The 23,685-nt window shown below is 41.2% G+C and overlaps 1 protein-coding gene across 1 annotated transcript; it reads left to right on the top strand.

Annotated features, from left to right (window-relative positions):
* The first annotated feature begins 11,288 nt into the window (after positions 1-11,288).
* On the top strand, positions 11,289-23,239 carry LOC311224931 (uncharacterized protein). Its single transcript, XM_084310090.1, has 2 exons — positions 11,289-11,331; positions 21,693-23,239. The coding sequence occupies exon 2, from the start codon at positions 21,788-21,790 to the stop codon at positions 23,048-23,050; it is 1,263 nt and encodes a 420-aa protein (XP_084166216.1). The 5' UTR covers positions 11,289-11,331; positions 21,693-21,787; the 3' UTR covers positions 23,051-23,239.
* Positions 23,240-23,685: the final 446 nt, after the last annotated feature.

Genomic DNA, 23,685 nt, shown 5'->3' with positions numbered 1-23,685 from the left:
ATACACTGCTTCAGGGGAGGAAACTAACTTTTTGGCTTACCAGCCAACTGGCGAGTATCTGATTTTTTTTACCAGCCAAACAGATTTTTTACCAGACAAAAAAAATCGCTAATTGTGATAATTACTTCTTTGTACGTCTTCGTCTAAATTGATTTTCAATCATAGTAAATTAATCACACTGTCTCTACTCTTCAAAATATTACATAATTAAATCACATATTAACATGAAAGAGGGAACTATTCTGGACTGGGTTGGGCTGAACTGGGCAGTGAAAGATGCTGGGTTGGGCTGGTCTAGGTTATACTGAATGATGAATTGAAAATGTATTGAAAATGGGGGACCCTGATGTAAACAAGACGAAAGTCTTTCTCTGGTCTGCATCCCCTTAACAATTGCATGTATTGAGCCGTACTGTACTGTACCCATTCTGCAATCTGTTAAATAAAGTTTTCATTCATTCATTCATCACAGCTCAACTACTAGGAATGTGTGTCTGACTCTTAAGTGCAGGAAATATTCATCAGAAAGGGGGGACATGATGGAGGGAATGGAAAGAGCAGGTTTGACAGGAGCAGGGTTGAAGGGCATATTGGAGTGTGGAGGAAGTGGACAAGGCATTAAGCAAACAGGACTGAAATGGGGGACCCTGATGTAAACAAGACGAAAGTCCTTCTCTGGTCTGCATCCCCTTAACAATTGTGTGTATTGAGCTGTACTGTATTGTACCCATTCTGCAATCTGTTAATAAAGTTTTCAATCAATCAATCAATACTGGGTTGGGCTGGTTTAGGTTGGACTGAGTTGGGCAGTGAAAGAACCAAGCATTTCACTGTAATGTAATAGCTAAATAAAACAACTTGAACTTGACTTGTTACATTTGCACTCTGGTTGTATGCCAAATGTATTCTGGTTGTACTGTACTTGTGCTGTAAGATGACAATACATTGGAACCGAATCGACAACTCTAGGGGTTCAGCAGGTGTATTCTGAATGCCAAGTATGACAACATCACCGTTGTGAAGGGCATATGGGCGAGTGGTGAATTGATATGGGGGGAAACCCGGTAATAATAAAATGTCACTCGGCTGCATTTAAGCAAAGCCGCTCAGTATAGTCGTCCACTATGTTGAATGCGCGTTATGGTAGCTTGTTACATGCTAGGTAGCTAGCCGGCTAATGCTGGTTGACTTGTCATTCTCATCCGACTCGAAGGAGACGCGTCGCGTGCTGTTGTTCGCCCCCATGTCAGACCGCACTGATATCCGAAAGCGACGACTCTACATGCAATTATTTTCATCCACTGATGTGTTTTTGTAAGTTTGTCTACATTGTCAAGCCGGCTGCCGGTGGCAGGAGTTTGTAGGTCTGCGCGCAGTGGTCTGTCCACTTCCGCTAGATGGGCGGCGTCTTCTAGAAAATGAGTGTTCATTGGAGGAGCTTAGAGCGCATCTGTACAACGATGATGTTAATTGGTTATGGTCTGATTATTATGTGGCGCAAATGGGAGGAATCAAGGGGGGAGTCAGAGTTCGGTTTGTGCCAGTGAGCGAATCAGCAGATTGCAGAATGATTTTTTTGTTTTGTTTTGTAATTACTAGTACTCGCCAGACTGGCGAGTGCTCTTCATGAATTACTCGCCAAACGTAAAAAATACTCGCAATTGGCGAGTAAAGTGGCCTAATTTCCTCCCCTGCACTGCTTCCCTTGCTCTCCTTTTGCATTTTTCCATGCCTAGATGTCCCTCATGAATACGACGAAGCATGTCCTGGCGCATGGACTGAGGAATGACGATTATATTTTGTCTCAGTACCAGTCCATCAGCTACACACAGATCTGTACGCACTGGATAGAACTGTGGACACTCCCTTTGACCAACCATTTTGGATAAGGTGGACCACTTTCTGCAGCAGCGGGTCCTTTGCAGTCTCTTCCACAATGTGCTGTAACATGACATCCGAGGCGGGGAGCAATGCAGTCACCATGTTGACGTGTATTTCAACCTCAGCGGTTATAGCGCTGACTGGTGTATCACCACTTGGAGCCGGTGCCCTTGACAACGCATCCGCTAGCACAATGTATTTCCCTGGTGTGTAAATAAGATCAAAATCATAGCGCTGTAACGCCAACATCATGCGCTGAATTCTGGGGGACATATCATTGAGGTTCTTTTTTCTCATCGATATGAGTCATGGTTTGTGGTCAGTCTCTACTGTAAAGGTTGTCAATCCATACACATAAGTGTGAAACTTCCCACACCCAAACACTAAGCCTAAAGTCTCTTTCTCAATTTGTGCATAGTGTTGCTCCGTCTCTGTCATTGACCTTGACGCATATGCTACAGGTTGCCATTTGCCTCCGTTCAATTGCAACAGCACAGCTCCCAAGCCGTCTTTTGAGGAGAGTGGAGAGTTTTGTTGGTTTTGCAGGATCAAAGAATGTGAGGACTGGCTCAGTAGTCATAGTCTCCTTCATCTTTCTCCATTCTTTGTCATGCCGAGCAGTCCACTCAAACACTGTTGTGCTGCAACAACTCTCTGAGGCATGCTGTCTTGGAGGTAAGATTAGGAATGAACTTACCCAAAAAGTTGATAATTCCCATGGCTCGCAAGACACCTTTTTTGTCCGTGGGAGGTGGCATGTCCAGTATGGCCTGCACTTTTGACTGGTCAGGCCCCACCCCCTCTCCTGAGAGTTTGTCTCCCAAGAAGGTCATCTCTGTAACACCAAAAAGACATTTCTCTCTGTTTAATTTTAGTCCATTCTTACTCTTTATAAGAGACTAGAGTCTTTCATCATGTTGACGGCGCGTACTTCCCCAGACCACCAAATCATCGATGTATACTCTGGTACCTTACTCTATTATTGACTCCATCGCCCTATGGAAGATCTCAGGGGCCGATTTGATGCCAAACGGGAGCCTTAAGAAACAGTAACGTCCAAATGGTGTATTGAAGGTGGTGTACTTGCTGCTTTCTGGGTCCAGCTTCAGCTGCCAAAATCCATGTGAAGCATCTAGTTTGCTAAAGTACTGTGCACCTGTCATCTCGCTCTGTATCTCTTCTCGTTTGGGGATCTGATAATGTTCTCTCTTAATATTCTCATTCAGATCTTTGGGATCAAGGCAGACTCGTAAGGCATTTGTGGTTTTTTTTTCTTAACACATGTTATGGAATTCACCCAGTCTGTGGGCTCCTCCACTCGCTCAATCTCACCCATTTGTGTCATTCTGTCCAGCTCTTTTTTCAAGCCAACTCTGAGAGGTGCTGGCACTCTTCGTGGGGCATGCACTACAGGCTTAGCATCATCTTTGAGCTTAATCTTGTAAGTGAAAGGTAATGTTCCATGACCTTTGAAGACAGACTGATATTTATTGACTGTCTGTACTTCCCTCACACTGTAGTTCTGTTATTTTATCACTATTTATCCGATAGATCCTCTTCACTAGTCCTAGGTCCTCGGACGCTTTGCCTCCTAGGAGAGAATCATGACCATCAGGCACAATGGTAAACAAAAGGTTGTGCTGCTTGTCTTTCGCTGTGACCTTAAGTCTACATCCACCCTTTGTTGTTATTGCCTGCCCAGGGAACAAACTTAACTTTTTGACTTACCAGCCATTTGGCTGGTAGATTTTAAAAACTACCAGCCAGGCAGATTTTTTACCAGCCAAAAATTTAAAATTGCTTTTTAGTATATCGCCATGTGTTATTATTACTATATAATACTCTCATATGCTATTTTCAATTAATATCATAAACAACATAAGGAATATTAGCATAATTTTGAGTGGACTGAAGGAATGAGTCAGCGTTAATAGTTTTAAATGCAAATAATTTATTGAAACATAGAAGTGGGGTCGGGGACACACACACTGTTTCAACTCACCACCCCCACATCATATTGTAGTCTAGTCTGTCTTCAAACTTCCACTCCTCTCGAAACCTTTTTATATTTGAATATCAACATTATCTGTGCATCCTCAGTAATCCTCAGTTTACTACAATATACTCCTCTCCTGAGTCCTGACTAGTGACTTCATCGTCTTTCCAAACGCACGCACACACACAGAGAAAGGGAGAGTGCCCCCCCCCCCCCCATTTCCCTTTCCCCAGTCCACACTGTCTGCTGTTCTCTATGGCTCTGCCGCTGATCAGGATTAGCTTGTTAGCTTACGCTAACATAACGTTCATTTCGGGCGATGTGGGCATAAAGGAATGGCGACGATGCAATGCATGTTAGATGCATTTGACCCGTTGTGAGAAGAAGAAAAAACCACAGACTTATTTCGGCTCGCAAAATAGGCGCACTGCTGTGTAGCTCTGCTCTCAGGGAACAAACTTAACTTTTTGACTTACCAGCCATTTGGCTGGTAGATTTTAAAAACTACCAGCCAGGCAGATTTTTTACCAGCCATTGGCGGTTGGCTGGTACTTATTTTGTTCCCTGTGCCTGCCCATTGTAAGCCTTCAGTTTTGTGACTTTTTCTGTGATTTTTCTAGGCTTCTCACTAAGTGCTTTGAGATCACTTTAATTTATTAAGTTAGCTTCAGCCCCTGTGTCAATTTTAAAGGTCACGATTGACCATCAGTGGCGCAATCCATCTGTCATCACCTACAGCGTTTACAGTATGGGCTGTATCCCGCAAATCTGAGGGCTGTGTGCTGTCAGCATCTGCCTCACATGAAACCATACCAATAAATAATGAATCATCACTGTCAGTGTCATCCGTTTCTTGCACTGTTCTCACACCCGTCCTTTTTTCTTGGATAGACACATTCTTGCATAATGGTTTTGTCCCTTACATTTGGCACACATCTTCCCATAAGCAGGACATTGTCTTGGTTTGTGTTTTTCACCACACCTCTTACAATTGAACATCTCTCGGTCAGTGTCTTTAATGTTAGTTTTGTCATCCTTGTCTCTATATTTGTTCCATCGCCCTTTTCTCGCGCACAGGGCGTTCACTGCCTCGCTCTCCTGGCACTCTGCTCCGTGCGCATGCTCACTGAACGTAATTGAATGTTGACGTGCTAGCTCACTGGCTTGACATATCCGTATAGCGCACGCCAACGTGAGGTCCATTTCCCTCAACAATTTCTCCCTGATTTTCTTCTCATTAGTCCCCAACACTATCTGATCTCTTACCATAGAGTCTCTGAGTGCACCAAAATTGCAGGACTTTGCCTTTATCTTGATTGGTGAGAAAGTTATCAAATGACTCACCCGGGTTCTGAAAACGCCAACGAAAGATGTACCTCTCATACATTTAATTTTTTCTTGACAGGCAGTGCTCGTCAAACTTTTGTATGACTTTGTCAAACTTGTCTCCGTCCTCGGGCTCAGCACACAAAGGTGTTGAAGACCTCTATTGCCTCCATGCCGGCGATGGCGAGTAGCATGGCTATTTTCCTCGCATCTACACTCTTGTCCACTCCAGCAGCGGCGAGATACAGCAGGAATTGCTGTTTGAACGCTCTCCAATTTGCATCCACATTTCCCGTCAGTTTCAATGTGCCGGGCGGTTTAAATTATTCCATCTTCTTGCTTTTACTCCTGGTACCATGTAAAGATTGTAGTCTACTATCAATAAGACACTTGGTTAGTTCTTTATGCTTGCTTCAGCCAGCTGTTTATTGTCTGCCGGTTGTACACAGGTGCCCTAATTATATAGCCCTACCAGTAACCATAGTAACAGGTTGCATGATGTTATACTGCCACTTAGTGGTAGCAGCTATGATAGCACCTATCATTACACCCCATGCCGCAGTTGCCTAGCAACAACAGACAGGAAGTTGACTTCGAGATCATTGTTGTAACAATTCTGCTGCATGTAAATTGACGAGCTTCCATTTTTGCACAAAATGAGTCCCCTTCTACCACTAACATTACTGTTTAAGCATTTTTGGTTGAAATAAAGGTAGTTATAAGGTTTTTAATTGGTCGTGGGGTGGGTGGGAACTGTACATTGGAGGTGGGTGGGTGGGGATGGGTAGGTGCGGGGGGGGGGATAACTGTACATTCGATTATCGACGAAACCTTACTTGGTCCCAAGAAGAGGTTCTTGTGTATTATTGGGTTAGGACATTTATTGTACATTGGAGGGGGTTGGGTTAGGACATTTACAGGGGCCTGTTTCGAATTGCAGTCTCCCTTAGGTGCTCCTTGAGAGTCGTTTTAAAAGTGGGTAGTGATTCACATTCCTTTACAGCTGTGGGTAGGGCGTTCCACATTGATGTGGCATAATTGCGAAACGTGTTTAGTCCCTTGTTTGAGCCGAATCTGGGTTTAACATGATTTGTGGAGCTCCCTCTGGTGTTGTGTTCGTGGTATTCACTGACCTTTGGGAAGTATTTTGACATGTACATGGTAGGGCTGGACGGTATGGTCTAAAATCTATATCACGGTATAATTTGAAGCATAGACGGTAATGGTATATATCTTAAAATGTCTATATAAATGCTTCTGAAGGGGTAAACACTGTTATTCTGTTACAGCTGCTGAGCTATACTATAGCTAATGTCCATCAATATCTTCCTTTTTAATTAAATGGGTTCAAGAATCGAATCAGGATTGTTAGCAGAGAGAGAGAAAGGGAGGGAGGAGCCTGCTAGAGTGGAGCTAACGTTAAGCTTGCTGAGGCTAGTACATCGACAGGCTGCTAGTGGAGCCAGCTAACGTTAGCTTGCTGAGGCTAGTACATCGACAGGCTGCTAGTGGAGCCAGCTAACGTTAGCTTGCTGAGGCTAGTACATCGTCAGTTAACATTACATAAGGTTTTTTTTTTTATAATTTTTTGGACAGACTTGTCTTTCTTGCCTGCAACTTAAAGTAATGGCTTTGCTTGTCCAAATGACAATACTGACCAAATTGAGATTTATTTTTCTCTTGTCCATTTATTTTGTTTGCTTTCTAATTTAAAATACAGTTTGAAACTGTCTGTACACAGTAGGCTATGTGTGCTAGCAGAGCTAGACTCCAGTCATGAGTCACGGTGCACATGTGCGGTGGTTTATCCACCAAAAAAGCGCCAAAAGATCGAAAATAAACGAGCAGAGCCAGAACTGTTCAACTCCCCTGGAGCCACAGCCAGCAGAGAAGCCGGTTTACTTTAGCTTTTAAACCAGCTGCAGCCTGAGAACTGGAGTGTGAGGGGATGTAACACTAAAGATGGCGGCAACGACAAAGAATTGCTGCAAAATAAACATACATCTGTTTAAAAAATAAAAAATAAAGTGTTTTTTTAATTTTTTATTACTTATAAATATTTTGATAATTATCGAGAAATATAACATTATCATATCGTTATCGCGATATGATTTTTTGCCATATCGCCCCAGCCCTACGTTGACACGCCCACTGCGTGAAGCCTCTGTGCTCTTAAAAACGTTTTCCAGTTCGCACATCTATTATGACTTGACTACTTCTATCTATTTTTAGGGGCAAATACGAGTGAAATAGTTGCGCCTTGGCTGTGGTTACATGCCGTCATTGCTATTTTAGAGCTGCTCTACCGGTTACAAGGTATAGTCGAAATCCATACCGTAGCGCAAATTTATACCGTATACGTTTATACCGTCCACCCCTAGTACATGGGTACCTTGGTCGTGTAGTGTATCTTGTAGACCAGGCCCATTGCAAGTTGCTGTACTCTGTCGTCTCGTCTACTCTAAGCCATCCTAGGTTGTCAAAGTGGGCAGGGGTGAGGTGGGTTCTAGGAGTAAGGTCAAGCAGTAGTCTGACCAGTTTGTTTTGTGATGTTTGTAATTTTGTTTTTAGTGCCTTTGAGGTGCTTTGGTACCATGAGGTGCAAGCATAGTCGTAGTACCCTTGAATGAGTGCTCCTGCCAGAGTCTTCAGGCTTATCAAAATAAATGGTTTGGTTCCGGTTGCTGACCGACCCTGCCGATTTAGGTGCGACTAGGGCTGGGCGATTAATCGATATTATTTAGATTAATTCGAATGAATGATTTAGGATTATTTTCATTTTTTCTTTTTTTTATAAATAGGTCGGCTTTTATTTTACAAAAAGTGATGTTTGGTGAAAGTTAGATTTGCACTTTATTAATCCCAATAGGGAAATTCATTCTTGTTTGATGATCAAGAGGCACCTTTTATTTGTTTTAAGTGAAGTTTGGTGAAAAAGCAAGTTATTGCACTATTAATCCCAATAGGGACATTCATCTTTGTTTGATCAAGAGTAACCTTTTATATTATTATAAAAAAAAATGTAAGTGAAGATTGGTGAAAGTTAGGTTTGCACTTCAATCCCAATAGGGACATTCATCTTGGTTTGATAATTTCTTTTGTTAATTTTTAGGCCATATCGCCCAGCCCTAGGTGTGACAACAATAAAGTTTCATAAAAATCTTAGTCAAACCTTTAGTATTATGGATATTAAACATGCTGGCTGAGTACATGCATCCATGTTGTCGTGAACATTTTAATTAAAGAAATTCCCTATCCATAGTCGCAGTGGGAAAAGATTGAATAAATTCCCTACCTACCCATGGCCTTAACTGACAACCAACAGGAACCAAACAATTAATTTTGTTAGGCCTCAGTGTATTCTTGTTTACCAGAGAGGAGATCCGGTACAAGAATCTAGTTCGTTGGTTGACTTTTTTTTATTACATTGGATGCCATTTTGTCACAGGAAAGATTTGCCTCTAGGATGGAACCTAGACCTAGGTATGTAAGTTCTTCTTTCCTTGTGACAATATTGTCACCCACTGTAACTGAGAAGCCGTCGGCCTTGCTGAGTTTGTTATTTGAACCGAAGAGAATGGACTCTGTTACCCGTTAACGTTACCCGCAAAACATACTCGACGTTAGCAATGTCTACTGTCGTGAACCATTTTAAATTGGGGCATGTAGAGGAGTTTCGGGAAAGAGTAAAATGTGCAGTTCCTCTTCTCAGACCTGTGGGGCAAGCACTGCACACGCATCATGCCGGCTAGCAAGCTAGCTAGCTACACATCACAGCCTGCTGATACCACGATAGCTTACTAACGTTACAAGGTTTTGTGATATCGCACCTCCAAGGCCACACAGTCTTTGTCTTGAATATGCAAAAGAAGGCTGGTGTCTTGCTTCACCTGGGCAGCTCTCAGCAACAGGCCTTTAAATAAAATTGGAAAATGACATGAGTGTGTGTTGGGACTGAGAATTTCTTTGATTGTATTTTGATAATGTGAGGGAAATGTTATCTATGTTGTCATATACAAAGGTCTTATGACCTAATACAAAATACCTGGACCAGGCTGTTATGAAGCCAGCCCGTCCAGTAAGTGCTTTAAGCACAGGTCCCAGTAGGTAAGAAATATTACAAATGCGTTTTCCAAAAGTAAAATATTTATTTATAGTGGGGATTAGGGCTGCACGATTTTGGGAAATAATCGAATTGCGATTTTTCGGACAGATATTGCGATTGCGATTAAATTTGCGATTTATAATAAAAGGGAAAATAAGCAGCCCCACAGAGGTTTATTGTAAAATGTGGCTTGCATCTGGCCTACGCGGTGGGTCTTTTCGGGACACCGAGCCTGAAAATGTTTCTTTTTACCTGGGAATCGATACCGGTACCCAACGGTACCTTTTTTTCTGTACTTTTACTCTCCCTCTCTGAAGTCTAAACTTCACAACACACAATCTAAAACCCCTTACCTCCCTCTCCCAAACCGATCTTGTATCACAATGGGACTTCCTGGCTATACAAATAATAATAATTTAAAAAAAATAATTGTTTTTTCCCCCCGATTTGATAATTGCATCATTCGAAATCGCGATTTCGATAAAAAAATCGTGCAGCCCTAGTGGGGATTGAAACCAACAGCAACACAATCAGGGAAAAAAGGTAAGGGGAGAACAAACAAGGCAAATATAATAAGGTAGGCAAATATCAGTGTCCACAGACACCAGCCAGAGGTTGGCACTGGGAACCATAAGACAAGACAGTATATGTTACATACTAACACACTGTTTTACTGTTTGATATGCCTAGATAGATTAGAACATAGTAACACACTGTTTTACCGTTTGATATGCCTAGAACATAGTAGTACAGAGATAATCGATAGATTAATCAATAATGTTACAGCCGTAGATGGAATTATGTATGTGTGTATACTGAAGTATCGAACTTCATCTTATCATGGTTATATACTGTATATGTATATATAGTGTTTTGGAATAAAAGCATTTACTTTCTGCATCTGTCCATGTTTCTGCCCAGTCACATGGAACCCAGTCACATGGAGCCCAGTCAGGGGGAGCCCAGCATGGAGACGCTGGATGTTCTGTTAAGAGCGGCTTCCTTAGTTCGTGTTGACGACGAGAAAAGTAAGTGGTCTTTTCCCACGTATTGCGTCACCGGGGTGAGAGAGAGGGTCTGTGTGGTGGAGAGAGAGAGAGGGAGGACTGAGAGAGGGAGGACTGAAATAGCACTTGTGCTATAAACCCGCAAAACAGCACATCTGGTCTGTCCACTCTGGCTGGTCCAATGTGGCTGTGGTGTCTATTTTAAATAAGCATTTTCATTCATTCAGCTGAAAGAGTCGTACCCTTCCTGCTGACTTGTCATACAGAACCTGTAAGTTGCTTTGGATAAAAGCATCAGCTAAATGTAAAATGTGATCTCTATTTGAGGTTAGGAGTGAGGTCTTCAGCAACGTAAAGGTTAGGGTAAGGGTTTATAAACAACCCCCACCCCGGGGCAGAACGGTGTGAAAATAAAGAGTCCCGTAAATAACAAGGTGAATGGTTCAAAACACATCAGATCTAGCTTTAGACCAACTGCTGTTTAACAAGTCCTTCTTCTTGTACACTATGCAGGGTTCCCACAGACATTGCAAAATGAAATTCAAGTACTTTTCTAAGCACCATTTCTCATTTTAAAAGGGCATTTAAAAGGATACAATTCACTTTTAAATGCAGTTTTTTTATAGAAAGAAAAATCTGATCCAATTAATTTCCGACAATTAGTTACACTTAAAATAAAATAAAAACTATTCTTGATTCGGAACAATTATCATGGATGAATTAAACTTCCAATGTGAATGGTTCATTTGAATTTCAATGACTTTTTAAGCACCTTGTAAAAAAAATTGTCTGTTTTTAAGGAATTCCAGGCTTTTACCTTTTTTTTTTTTTTTTTTAAATCAGCACTTCAAGGACCTTCTGCAAACCCTGACTATGGCGTAGCAACAGTGTGGTATACGGGATATGGACAGCAACATTAGGTCCTGTGTACTCCTGATGGTGTAGGTCCTGATGGTGTAGGTCCTGATGGTGTAGGTCCTGATGGTCTAGGTCAGGGGTGGGCAACTTTGTATATGGTGAGAGCCACTAAATTTCCACACTCAATCTGGGGGGGCCGCATTGTTTATCGCAGTCCCGCCAGTAGTACCCCATCACTCAAATAGCCCATAATAGTCACAGATGTGATAAATAAGGCATATAAACAATTATAATTTGTTGTAACTTTGTTTTTATTCCATTTCAAACACATTTAGTAATGCTTAATTTCAACTTTATGAATTTATAAATATAGCTGAATTTGAAAGTATTGCTGTGTAACCCAAATATATAAAAAAATGACAAATTACAGTTAAGGCTTCTATTAAAATAAATGTATGAACTTAAAGCCCACTGCTCAACAAACACAAAGCAGCATTCCTGCTGCATTTCACTACAACAGTAAATAAAAAGTGCAATAATAAATTATTTTGTTAAATGTATAAACTTTTATCCTGCTACTAAACAAAACATTCCTGAGTGCTTCATATCCATAACATGCATTTCAGTGTTATTAGTGTTATCTGAACACTACAAAAGTAAACAAGTAGCCAAGTGCAATACTCATCAGAATAATGAATTCCTTTTTGGGAAATGAGAGCCAACCCCCCCCCCCCCCCGGGTTTTGTTTCAGGTTTGCGTTTTTGAGCGTGGAAGCTGCCGTAGGCGATGTCACACTCGAACGTCAACACATGAACAGTTGAACACACAGAGATGGAAACTGGACGCCCGATATAAAGAAACGAATAACCAATAAATATGAAGTTATCTTTGAACCTCTGTTGTCAAGCCTTGTCAATATAAATATTTCCTCACGAATGGAACTGGTGTCGTGGAGTCCGCTTTGTGCGTTTCCAGGGTTAGCGGCTAACGCTAGTTAGCTTAGCCTAGTTATGGGATAACTTAGTTAGCAGCTAACGTTAGCCCATTTCTCGCGTAAATTACAATTGCATGTCATTGAAGGTCCGCGCTGGTCTGTGTCTATAATGAAATGAGAGGAAAGCTAAAGCAAGCCTCATCTCAGCCGCGACGTGACAACATATACTTGATGTTATATAAAAAATAATCTCAGTCTACTTGAAATCAGCCCGCGAAAACAATAATTTATCAATATTCGGATATTGGCCTGGGGCCGCATGGAGCGTCGGTGAGGGCCGCCAGTTGCCCCTCCCTGGTCTAGGTCCTCTGATGGTCTAGGTCAGGGGTGGCCAACCAGTCGGAGACTAAGAGTCACAAAAATGACTGTGGTACCACAAAGAGCCACACCATATACCAGCGTTTCTCAACCTTTTTTTCAGTCACGGCACCCTTCCTGTGTTTATAGGTCTCACCCTCTGGCCTCTGAAGTTGCTAATGTCTTTTTTTATTTGGGCCTCACAGGGTTAAAAGTACCCTGTGAGACCCACGGTTGCAAAATTACAAAATCACTTTTAGCCATTAAAAAAAATAAAGAAAATATGTAAATGTTTATTTAAATGTTTTTAAGCACATGTATAGTCAATTGGTCCTGTTGTTCAGCCTCACAATGCTATTTGATAGTAAATGTGTTTATGTCCCACCCTCTGGCCTCTGAAGTTGCTAATGTCTTTTTAATTTGGGCCTCACAGGGTTAACCTCTTAACACATTCCCCGCCATAGGTTATATTAGAGCCATATGAAATCCGCGTTCACGGAATCCTGGACGGAATCGTGGAATTAAACAATAAAAATGGAATCAACTGCAAAACGTGGAATATTGCAGAATTTGGCCTAATCTGGACTGAAATTTTGTTTTTTGGGTGGAACGTTTGGTGCACACGCGACCGGGGAGGCGGGGACGCTACAGCGTGTTACACACAACACAGCGGTGCTCAAGCGTCTGGCTGCTTCAGTGTTAACATCATCTAAAGCTAACAAGCTAAAAAAATCCACAATAAGCCCTCAATTCAGAGCAGAACAGTATCCTAATGACTTTTATGCCTCCGGTGATAAGGTGTTTTGCTAATTCTGTCAACGTTCCGTGGACTGGACCCGCAAAAACACTTGCGACACTATTGTGATTAAATAGCTATAACGTTAGGACATGATAGCTTCTAGCTAAATCTAGTGCACCCATCCATTTGTTTAATGCAAACGATTGTCATTATACACTGCCCTTTATAATCTAAATAAACTTAAATAGCTATGAAAAGTTACAGTACATAGGACTATAGATGGAAATGATAGCTTCTTGCTAAATCTGGTGCACTCATCCATTTGTTTAATGCAAACGATTGTCATTATACACTGCCCTTTATAATCTAAATAAACTTAAATAGCTATGAAACGTTACAGTACATAGGACTATAGATGGAAATGATAGCTTCTTGCTAAATCTGGTGCACTCATCCATTTGTTTAATGCAAACGATTGTCATTATACACTGCCCTTTATAATCTAAATAAACTTAAATAGCTATGAAACGTTACAGTACATAGGACTATAGATGGAAATGATAGCTTCTTGCTAAATCTGGTGCACTCATCCATTTGTTTAATGCAAACGATTGTCATTATACACTGCCCTTTATAATCTAAATAAACTTAAATAGCTATGAAACGTTACAGTACATAGGACTATAGATGGAAATGATAGCTTCTTGCTAAATCTGGTGCACTCATCCATTTGTTTAATGCAAACGATTGTCATTATACACTGCCCTTTATAATCTAAATAAACTTAAATAGCTATGAAACGTTACAGTACATAGGACTATAGATGGAAATGATAGCTTCTTGCTAAATCTAGTGCACCCATCCATTTGTTTAATGCAAACGATTGTCATTATACACTGTCCTTTATAATCGAAATAAACTAAACTAAAGGTGCCTAAATTATGCATTACTATATTTCATCACAATATAATAGATATAGCTAGGTTACTGACATTGTCATTGTGATAATGTCAGTAGTAGCTAGCTGTATCTATTGTTTACACTTGAAATATGTATTTTTATTTTGTCACAATATTAATTGAAAAATATTGTGTAAAATTGAACTGTATTTCTGAGTTGCAGCACTTAAAACAGGGTGTCCGCGGATCCTTAAAAAGTCTTAAAAGGTCTTAAATTTGTTTATCAATAATTAAGGCCTTAGTTTGTCTTAAAATGTCTTAAATCCATTTTCAGAGGTCTTAAAAATGCCATAGAAAGGAAAGATAAAATGCCATGTCATCTTATGTTTTATTATGAAATCTGGGGGAAAACAGTTAACGGGAGATAAAGTTTGACTTTTCATTGACCGTGTTGTAGAATCACGCAGACCGGAATGGGGCGGAACCAACACAACTCCTTGTGTAATGTGTTGGCCGGGGAAGCAAGGCGAAGTTACGTTTAGTTTAGTTTAGCATTTGCACTCGTTAATATGGGAAAGTGCCAATTTAACGAGAACTGGCTTGACAATCCACTGTTTGCGCGATGGTTGGTCCCAGTCAAAGACCATTACAAGCCCCGCTGCAACAAAAAAAAAGAGCAGTCGCGTCGCACATTCTGAGCGCTCTGCAAAAACCGCCTGCAAACTACTATGCCCCTGCCTCCACACCAGCTGCGCCATCTCAGGTAGGACTATAACATCTGCACCAACAGAAGTCCGGATAACATTCGGCTCCACGCCAAAGCTTGAAGCTGAGGTCTTAACTTGAAAATAATCTATTCACGGATGTAAACAAGGACACGTTTGTGTTTATGTTCGATGAGAGCTTCACCCACTATGTATTTTTTCCTCCCACCCACCCCCTCCTAATGACGTACAGTATCCTCCCATGTATGTTAGGATCTATGGGTAACAGTACTGTATATTTGCATATCGTATATGTCACAAATGTAACGGTACAGTACTATATACCTGTATGTCCCTATGCCATAAATGTCATGTATGTTGAGTATGTCATAAATGTCACTATTAATAGAAAATGGGGGACCCTGATGTAAACAAGACAAACGTCTTTCTCTGGTCTGCATCCCCTTAACAATTGTGTGTATTGAGCCGTACTGTATTGTACCCATTCTGCAATCTGTTAAACAAAGTATTCATTAATTCAACCAAAACCACAAAAACAAAACAACTGGATGAATGAATGAAAACTTTATTTAACAGATTGCAGAATGGGTACAATACAGTACGGCTCAATACACACAATTGTTAAGGGGATGCAGACCAGAGAAAGACGTGTGTCTTGTTTACATCAGGGTCCCCCATTTTCAATTATAGTGACATGACATTTATGACATACTCAACATACATGACATCATGACATTTATGGCATAGGGACATACATGACATACAGGTATACTATATAGTACTGTAGTGTTACAATTGTGACATATACGATATGCAAATATACAGTACTGTTACCCAGAGATCCTAACAGAAAATATATACATATGATGGGGAGGAGACTGTACATTAGGATGGGGGGGGTTTGGAAATTTACGGTGCCCAGTTTCTAATTGCAGCCTCCCGTAGGTTCTCTTTAAGAGCGGTTTTGAATGTGGGCAGGGGTAAAGTGGGTTTTAGGAGTGAGGTTAAGCAGTAGTCTGACCAGTTTGTTTTGTGATGTTTGTAATCTTGTTTTTAGGGCCTTTGAGGTGCTTTGGTACCATGAGGTGCAAGCATAGTCGTGGTACCCTTGAATGAGTGCTCCTGTTAGAGTCTTCAGGGTATTCTTGTTTACCAGAGAGGAGATCCGGCACAAGAATCTTGTTTGTTGGTTGACTTTTTTGATACCCTGGGGAGGGTGGTAATAGTTATGTGTTCTGACAGTGGCTGTTGCACTTGCTGCTTGGCCCCTGGTATATTTTGTATAGCTATATTTGCTATTTATGTTTGGTCACCCCTTTGTTGAAATTCATCCAATCCAGTTACTCCTTTAAGTTCAAGATTTTTAAGTTTCCAAGTTATGTTTTAATAAACATCTTTGGACCAATGTGTACCTAAACTTAAACTAATTGGTGTCGTTGCATGATTTTTGTTATTGTGAAATTGGTATTAAATTTAATTCTGAGTGGCATTAAAAAGCATTAAATCTGACTGGGCTAAACCTGCAGATACCCTGTAAAAACATTAAATGGACTGTTATATCTTATTCAATTGTGGACATTTATTCATTCCCACTTATTAGACACTATTTCTGATGGTAAAATGAGCATAAAAAGCAAAATACAGAATTCTGAAATATAAAAACGGAAAAAATGGAATTTGGGAAAAAATTTAATGGAATTTGGAAAATAATAAAACGGATTTCATATGGCTCTAGGTTATATCCATCAATATAGCCAGTCTGCCAGCACTATAACCCTGTGAAGATGTTTACCTTCTTTGCAGGGCTATAACTTTTAAATTGTATTGCTATATTGACATTACTATGGCCCATTCAACATCAAGTATCTATCGTTCAGGATGTGGGAACGTCATATTTTTTCATTCATACATTGTTGTGTTAATACCTTCGAGAATATAAGTGTTTTTAATCTTTTCTGCTGTAATTCCAAAAACAGTAGTTATAGGCCCTGAAGCAAATATAGATTATCGATTGGCGTTTCTTTCCCATACACACTATATAAAAAAATTCAAATGTATATGATCGGTATACATTATGCTTCATCATGCGTGGAGGAAAGGGGGGGGGGGGTCGTTTATAATTCCTTGATCGTCAGTAACGGCTTTATTTACTATGGGTTGATATATTGATCAGACTGTTTGCAGTGAAATGAATAAACAATCGGGTTGAAAATAACGTTACTACCCTCTTACCGTGCGACGATGAGACTGGAGGAGAAAGATCCCAATTATTCAACGCCGATCTCCTAGATCCATTTCCGTTTTGTATGGCGCAATAAACACCGAAATCATATAGATTATTGCGTTTTGGCAGTGATCCATATGCACACCAGTGTTTGTCTGTAGTCCCGTAACGAGATGTGACTGCCGGAGGAATTTCCTCGACGCACCGATGACTAGGGTTGGACACCGAGAACCGGTTCTAATAGGAACCAGTTCCTAACTTCCTGGAACCGGAAGTAACATGTTTGCATTTTGATTCTTAATTGCGATTAAAAAAAGAAAGTGGCGCTGTCGCGAAAAACGATGGTATCTGGGGCTGCAGCCACATGCTACGTTCCCTTGGTTTAAAATAACCGGATCGTTCTTGAACCGTTGAACGTCGCATCAGTATCCTCGCTCCCTCCAGTGAGTCTGCTCCTCTGTCCTCCTGCTCGTGTCTCTAGTGGGACTGACATCTGAGCCCCGTCCTCCTGGTGCTGGAGGCTCGTCAGGTAGTGACTGAAATGTGTTTTATAGCTGTATGTCTTCAGTGTTTGAGGGGAGTTATCCGCTCTTAGGTCGCTTTCACACCGGGGCTCTTTGGTCCGGACTTTCGGACCAGAATTCGATAGTCCGGTTTTTCGGGTTTGTGTGAATGCGTGTCGAACTCGGTTTGCGGACCAAACAGGCGAACTCTGGTCCGCCTGAAAACGTCTGTCTCGGTTCGCTTCATAGGACCAAACGCGAACCAAATATAGGAAGTGATTATTATTACCACTGCTCGCAGCACTCACTGCAAAACAAGCACACTGCATCTATCTATCTATCTATCTATCTATCTATCTATCTATCTATCTATCTATCTATCTATCTATCTATCTATCTATCTATCTATCTATCTAACTGTGCATCTTGGGAAGAAGGAAGAAAAAACGCGGCTTATTATTATTACCTTACCACTGCTCGCAGCATTCATTCGCTGCAAAACAAGCACACTGCATCTATCTATCTATCTATCTATCTATCTTGGGAAGAAGGAAGAAAAAACACTGCTTATTATATTATTAATAAAACAGCTACTTGTGGGCACTCATAAAAACACTGTGGTCTACAAGTTGTTTAGCGAGAGGATGGTGGTAATGTGCTTCAATAGAACAATGGATCAATGCCATGTCAAAACTCGCCTCCGCTGATCTGGAGGGCTCGCAGACAGTCCACACACAGACACACACACACGCGCGCGCACACACACGGGCTCGCAGCCACACACACATTTCCACTGTCCAATAGACGAGCGCCCTTTTCGACCGCGTGACATTGTTCAGAAGGTTCGGTGCGCCTCACAGATTTTTATGTGAACGCAGGCGAACCAAATGAAGAATGCAACAATGTTGCAACGTCACCACCAGAACCGCACAGAGTCCACCAAAACTATATGTGAAAGCGACCTTACTGTGTTGTTAGCAGCGTCCACAGCTGCTATGTTAGCCTAGTTAGCAAAGCCAGCCATTAGCACTCTCTCGTTTCGACTGGTCCTGTTTTGTTGGGAATGCTATTTGCTTTCGGTCTTGCTCCGCGTTCATTCCAATAGTTATTTTCGTTACTGTTATTTTGTATATTTCGGTAGTTTTCATTCTGTAGCTGTATCTCGGGCTAGTGTTAGCTTATATTAGCGTGTTGGAGTCGACTAAACGGCCTCTATTTAGTTGGGTCAAGAACCTCAATTCCGTGACCATTCTGTCTAAGATGTTTTGATGATTGATTTTTACTTCTATGGACCTTTTTATAAAAGATTTAGCCCCTGTGTCCCTCCCAAAAATCCCGGCACTTTTTGTCAGAGGGCCAAATCCACAATACCTGCTGGCACCATCTTGAAAAATTTACTTTTGAACCAGAGCAGTCATAGGCCATGGTTACACTGACCTAAAACAGCAACGTTTTGTTGCTGAATGATTACGTTTGCATGTCCAAGTTAAAAAGAAACGCAGTTTTGGCAGGAAAACGCGTTTCCCTAGCGGGAACACTGAAAAGGTGTTTTCGTTTTGGAAACTTGCCGACAATGGTGCCATGTAATTTGCACGAGCCGGATACGGAGCCGCTCTGCCCCATGCGCAGTAGAGACCGACGCCAAATTCTCCCCCTCCCAGACCCATGTCATGTCAACAAACCCTTACCACGCAAGAGTCGACTGCATGAGCAGCTCAGAGCTCCTCTTTAAACATAACAAGCATTAAACAAAATGGCCCAGTCATCTATTCACTTTTGTTTAATACATGAGGCATTGTCTAATGTTATCTAGCTACTGATATCAACGTCTGATATCATCAGTTTGGCATTCGTTTTCGCAGGTGCTGGATGGCTAGCGTCGCTCGTGAGCTAACGTTAGCTACCTAGCTAACGTTACTTTCAGACCCTATTAGTCAAGTTGAACTATCGCTCTGGGTACGCTGATTAATATAACAAGCTACAACAGTCTGCATTCCCTTAACAATTGTTTGTATTGAGCCGTATTGTATTGTACCCATTCTGCAATCTGTTAAATAACGTTTACATCCATTCATTCTGCTAGCATTAACGTTACTTCGCTGCTAGCCACAATGCTATACTGGCATATCCCTAGCACATAAGCTAACAAAATTGGTGATATTTTTGTGAGACTAAACTCCGCTCTTGGTTGTCAATTGTGTTGATGTTAGTTTTGTTTCATCAACAAATGAGGCAGAACACAGTGAATGTATCCGTTTTAGTTTATTGCACTTTATTTCTTGCTGAAAATAAATATTTCTTGCTGAAAATAAATGCTATGTGGCTAAATGGCTCATGCGAGGTATAAAGATGGTGGCTTTTGAGATTTTGAGCAGGATGTGGAGTGACTCATTCAACCTTTCTGATTGGTTGAAAATGGCCTTCATGTTTGAACTACATCGCCACCTACTGCTTTGGCATTGTACTACATGTATATAGTAGATGAGACAAAACGACGTCTAACTTAACTCTTACTTGCCTGCCAATACGCAGCGTTCTGAAAAGCGAAATGAAATGGCCCTAGTGTAACCGCAGCCATAGAATCATGAATACACTTTTCTGTGTAAGTCGACCATGAGGATTCCGATTCTGACCAAATGTTTACGTTATGACATAATTTTGACCCAGAAATCCAAGATGGCCGTGACACATTAGAGCTAAATTTTTACTTTTAATGTCAAAACCAGTTTTACCATGGCACTGCTGTACTTTAAACAAACTACCTTCATAAAGATCTCAGTAAAATAATTTATGAATGTACAGTATGACAAGAGTATTTTGAAGTATAATTAGTTATCTTCAAGATAACTAATTATACTTCAAAATACACTCTTTAACTCATTCAGAGCCACGCCCATATGACCAAATTAGGTCTAGCGTGCCAGCACTGAAGTCAATGGGAGGACGGGGATATTTGCCAACGTTTAAACTATATCTTAAATTATGGCTATGGTAGGGCTGGGCGATATGACAAAGTGATATCCCGATAACGATATCGATAACAATAAAAAAATATTGAATATATTCTTTATGTTTATTTTGCAGCAATTCTTTGTCGTTGCCACCATCTTTAGTGTTACAAATTAGTTTTAGAATTTTTGGCTTTTTTGTCGGCGGGACGAAGACTGTAAAGAAATACAGCGCTTTGCACCACCAGGACAGCCGCAGCCACAAAATGAGGTCATTAATTGAGTTGTATTTTTTAAATGATAAGGATGTTTAATAACCTTTTTCATAATAAAAGTTCACTGCCCCTGAAATACAAAAAAGCCCCCCGAAAATCAATTAAGGGGGCAAAAAAAGCCCTGAAAAAAGAGGTAATTTCTAACCCTGCCCCTAGCCTAGGGCTGGGCGATATAACGATAACTATAGTTATTGCGATATATTTTAATAATCGATATAGAATTTTCTGACCTGCAACAGGGCAGTTTTAAAACCATAGACAGTGGACAGACTTGTCTTTCTTGTCTGCAACTTAAAGTAATGGCTTTGCTTGTCCAAATGACAATACTGATTGAGATTTATTTTTCTCTTGTCCATTTATTTTGTTTGCTTTCTAATTTAAAATACAGTTTGAAACCGTCTGTACACAGTATGCTATGTGAGCTAGCAGAGCTAGACTCCAGTCACGAGTCACGGTGCACATGTGCAGTGGTTTGTCCACCAAAAAAGCGCCAAAAGATAGAAAAGAAACTAGCAGAGCCAGAACTGTTCAACTCCCCTGGAGCCACAGCCAGCAGAGAAGCCGGTTTACTTTTGCTTTCAAACCAGCTGCAGCCTGAGAACTGGAGTGTGTGAGGGGATGTAACACTAAAGATGGCGGCAATGACAAAGAATTGCTGCAAAATAAACATAAATCTGTTTAAAAAAAAATATATATATATATATATATATACTTATAACAATATCGAGTGATATGATATTGTTATCTCAATATCATTTTTTGCCATATCGCCCAGCCCTAGGGTCATGTGAGGCATCATTTGAAAGACCAGAATATCCTCTATTATAATACCATAGTTAAATCTGTAACCCTCTTACATGGAAAAATCTTTCTCGCCTTCCTCTGACACTCTTCTCCATCACTATCTCCCTCCAGATAGCTGTCCTGTCAGGCCTGGGAAGAAACCAAGAGGCTTGGATGGAAGAAAAGGTCTCTGCTGTGACCAGTGTGGAAAAAGCTTCAGTTCAAAGATGAATCTCAATAAACACCAGCGCATTCACACAGGAGAGAAGCCCTATTCCTGTGACCAGTGTGGGAAGAGCTTTAGTCTGGGATATAATCTGAAATCGCACAAGATAATTCACACAGGAGAAAAGCCCTACTCATGTGACCAGTGTGGGAAGAGCTTTAGTCAACCGTCTAATCTGAAATCACACCAGATAATTCACACAGGAGAAAAACCCTACTCCTGTGACCAGTGTGGGGAGAGCTTTAGTCGTCAACAACATCTGAAATTACACCAGAGAATTCACACAGGAGAGAAGCCCTACTCCTGTGACCAGTGTGAGAAGAGCTTTAGTCGACTGCATTGTCTGAAATCACACCAGAGAATTCACACGGGTGAGAAGCCCTACTCCTGTGACCAGTGTGAGAAGAGCTTTAGTCAACTCTATACTCTAAAAATTCACCAGATAATTCACACAGGATGGAAGCCCTACTTTTGTGACCAGTGTGAGAAGAGCTTTAGTCAACTGTCTAGTCTGAAAACACACCAGAGAATTCACACAGGAGAGAAGCCCTACTCTTGTGACCAGTGTGAGAAGAGCTTTAGTCAACCGTCTAATCTGAAATCGCACCAGATAATTCACACAGGAGAAAAGCCCTACTCCTGTGACCAGTGTGAGAAGAGCTTTAGTCAACGGTCTAGTCTGAAAACACACCAGAGAATTCACACAGGAGAGAAGCCCTATTCCTGTGACCAGTGTGAGAAGAGCTTTAGTCAACCGTCTAATCTGAAATCGCACCAGATAATTCACACAGGAGAAAAGCCCTACTCATGTGACCAGTGTGGGAAGAGCTTTAGTCAACCGTCTAATCTGAAATCACACCAGATAATTCACACAGGAGAAAAACCCTACTCCTGTGACCAGTGTGGGGAGAGCTTTAGTCGTCAACAACATCTGAAATTACACCAGAGAATTCACACAGGAGAGAAGCCCTACTCCTGTGACCAGTGTGAAAAGAGCTTTAGTCGACTGCATTGTCTGAAATCACACCAGAGAATTCACACGGGTGAGAAGCCCTACTCCTGTGACCAGTGTGAGAAGAGCTTTAGTCGACTGTCTCATCTGAAATCACACCAGATATTTCACACAGGAGAGAAGCCACATCATTGTGGTTTGTGTGATAAGAGATTCAGTAGATTAGGATCTTTGATAAAACATGAGAAAATTCACTTGAGAGAGAAGATTCAGGGACATGTCAAACCTGTCAATTTACCTGCACATTTTTAGATGTTAGAAGAGTTCCACTCATAATGAATGTCTGGGCCCAGTGTTAAAAATGCTTCACTACGTCATTACAGCTATCAGTCCAACAATCATAAGAATAATAGTGGTAGTAATATTTGACACTTCTTTTGAAGTGGAAAAACTACTACCAAGAGCTTTTGACCTGCACAGAAGCCTCTGTGAGAGAAGCAGTACTAGGATAGACACAGTTGTCATTGACATCAACAGTTGTGTTTCTGTCGCTCTGAGGAGTGAGACAGACAGTGTGGATGTACCTGGGACAATAGGCGTGTTCGAGATTGGCGAGGCGGACGCAGATCTGCGCAGGTTTTACTACGGCCTCGCCAAACGCGTTGCATGACTGTTAGAATGTTGTCCGACTTGCTTTGAAAATCTGACGAGACGAGGCGCGCAACTCTCGCGGGAGCGAGCCACACACAGCCTTCAGAGCGAGGCGCCACAGTACCTCTCGGCCGGCTGCTCCCGCCTAGGAAACGACTTGCTATGGTCGCGCAAAGCGCCTATTGGCTCAGAAAAGTTTATTATTGGATACAGGAGTTTGGGTACCAAGAGCTTCCTCAAATAACGTTATGCGTTATCATCATATGATCATAATAAACTTCAAGCTGTCAGACACA

The sequence above is a fragment of the Notolepis coatsorum genome, assembly GCF_963971535.1.
Source record: "Notolepis coatsorum genome assembly, chromosome: 3".
Lineage (NCBI taxonomy): Eukaryota > Metazoa > Chordata > Actinopteri > Aulopiformes > Paralepididae > Notolepis > Notolepis coatsorum.
This window is presented reverse-complemented; position numbering and strand designations above follow the sequence as displayed.

Coding starts and splice junctions, on each gene's coding strand:
- LOC311224931 (XM_084310090.1), top strand. CDS start 21,788: ATGAATCTCAATAAACACCAGCGCATTCACACAGGAGAGAAGCCCTAT.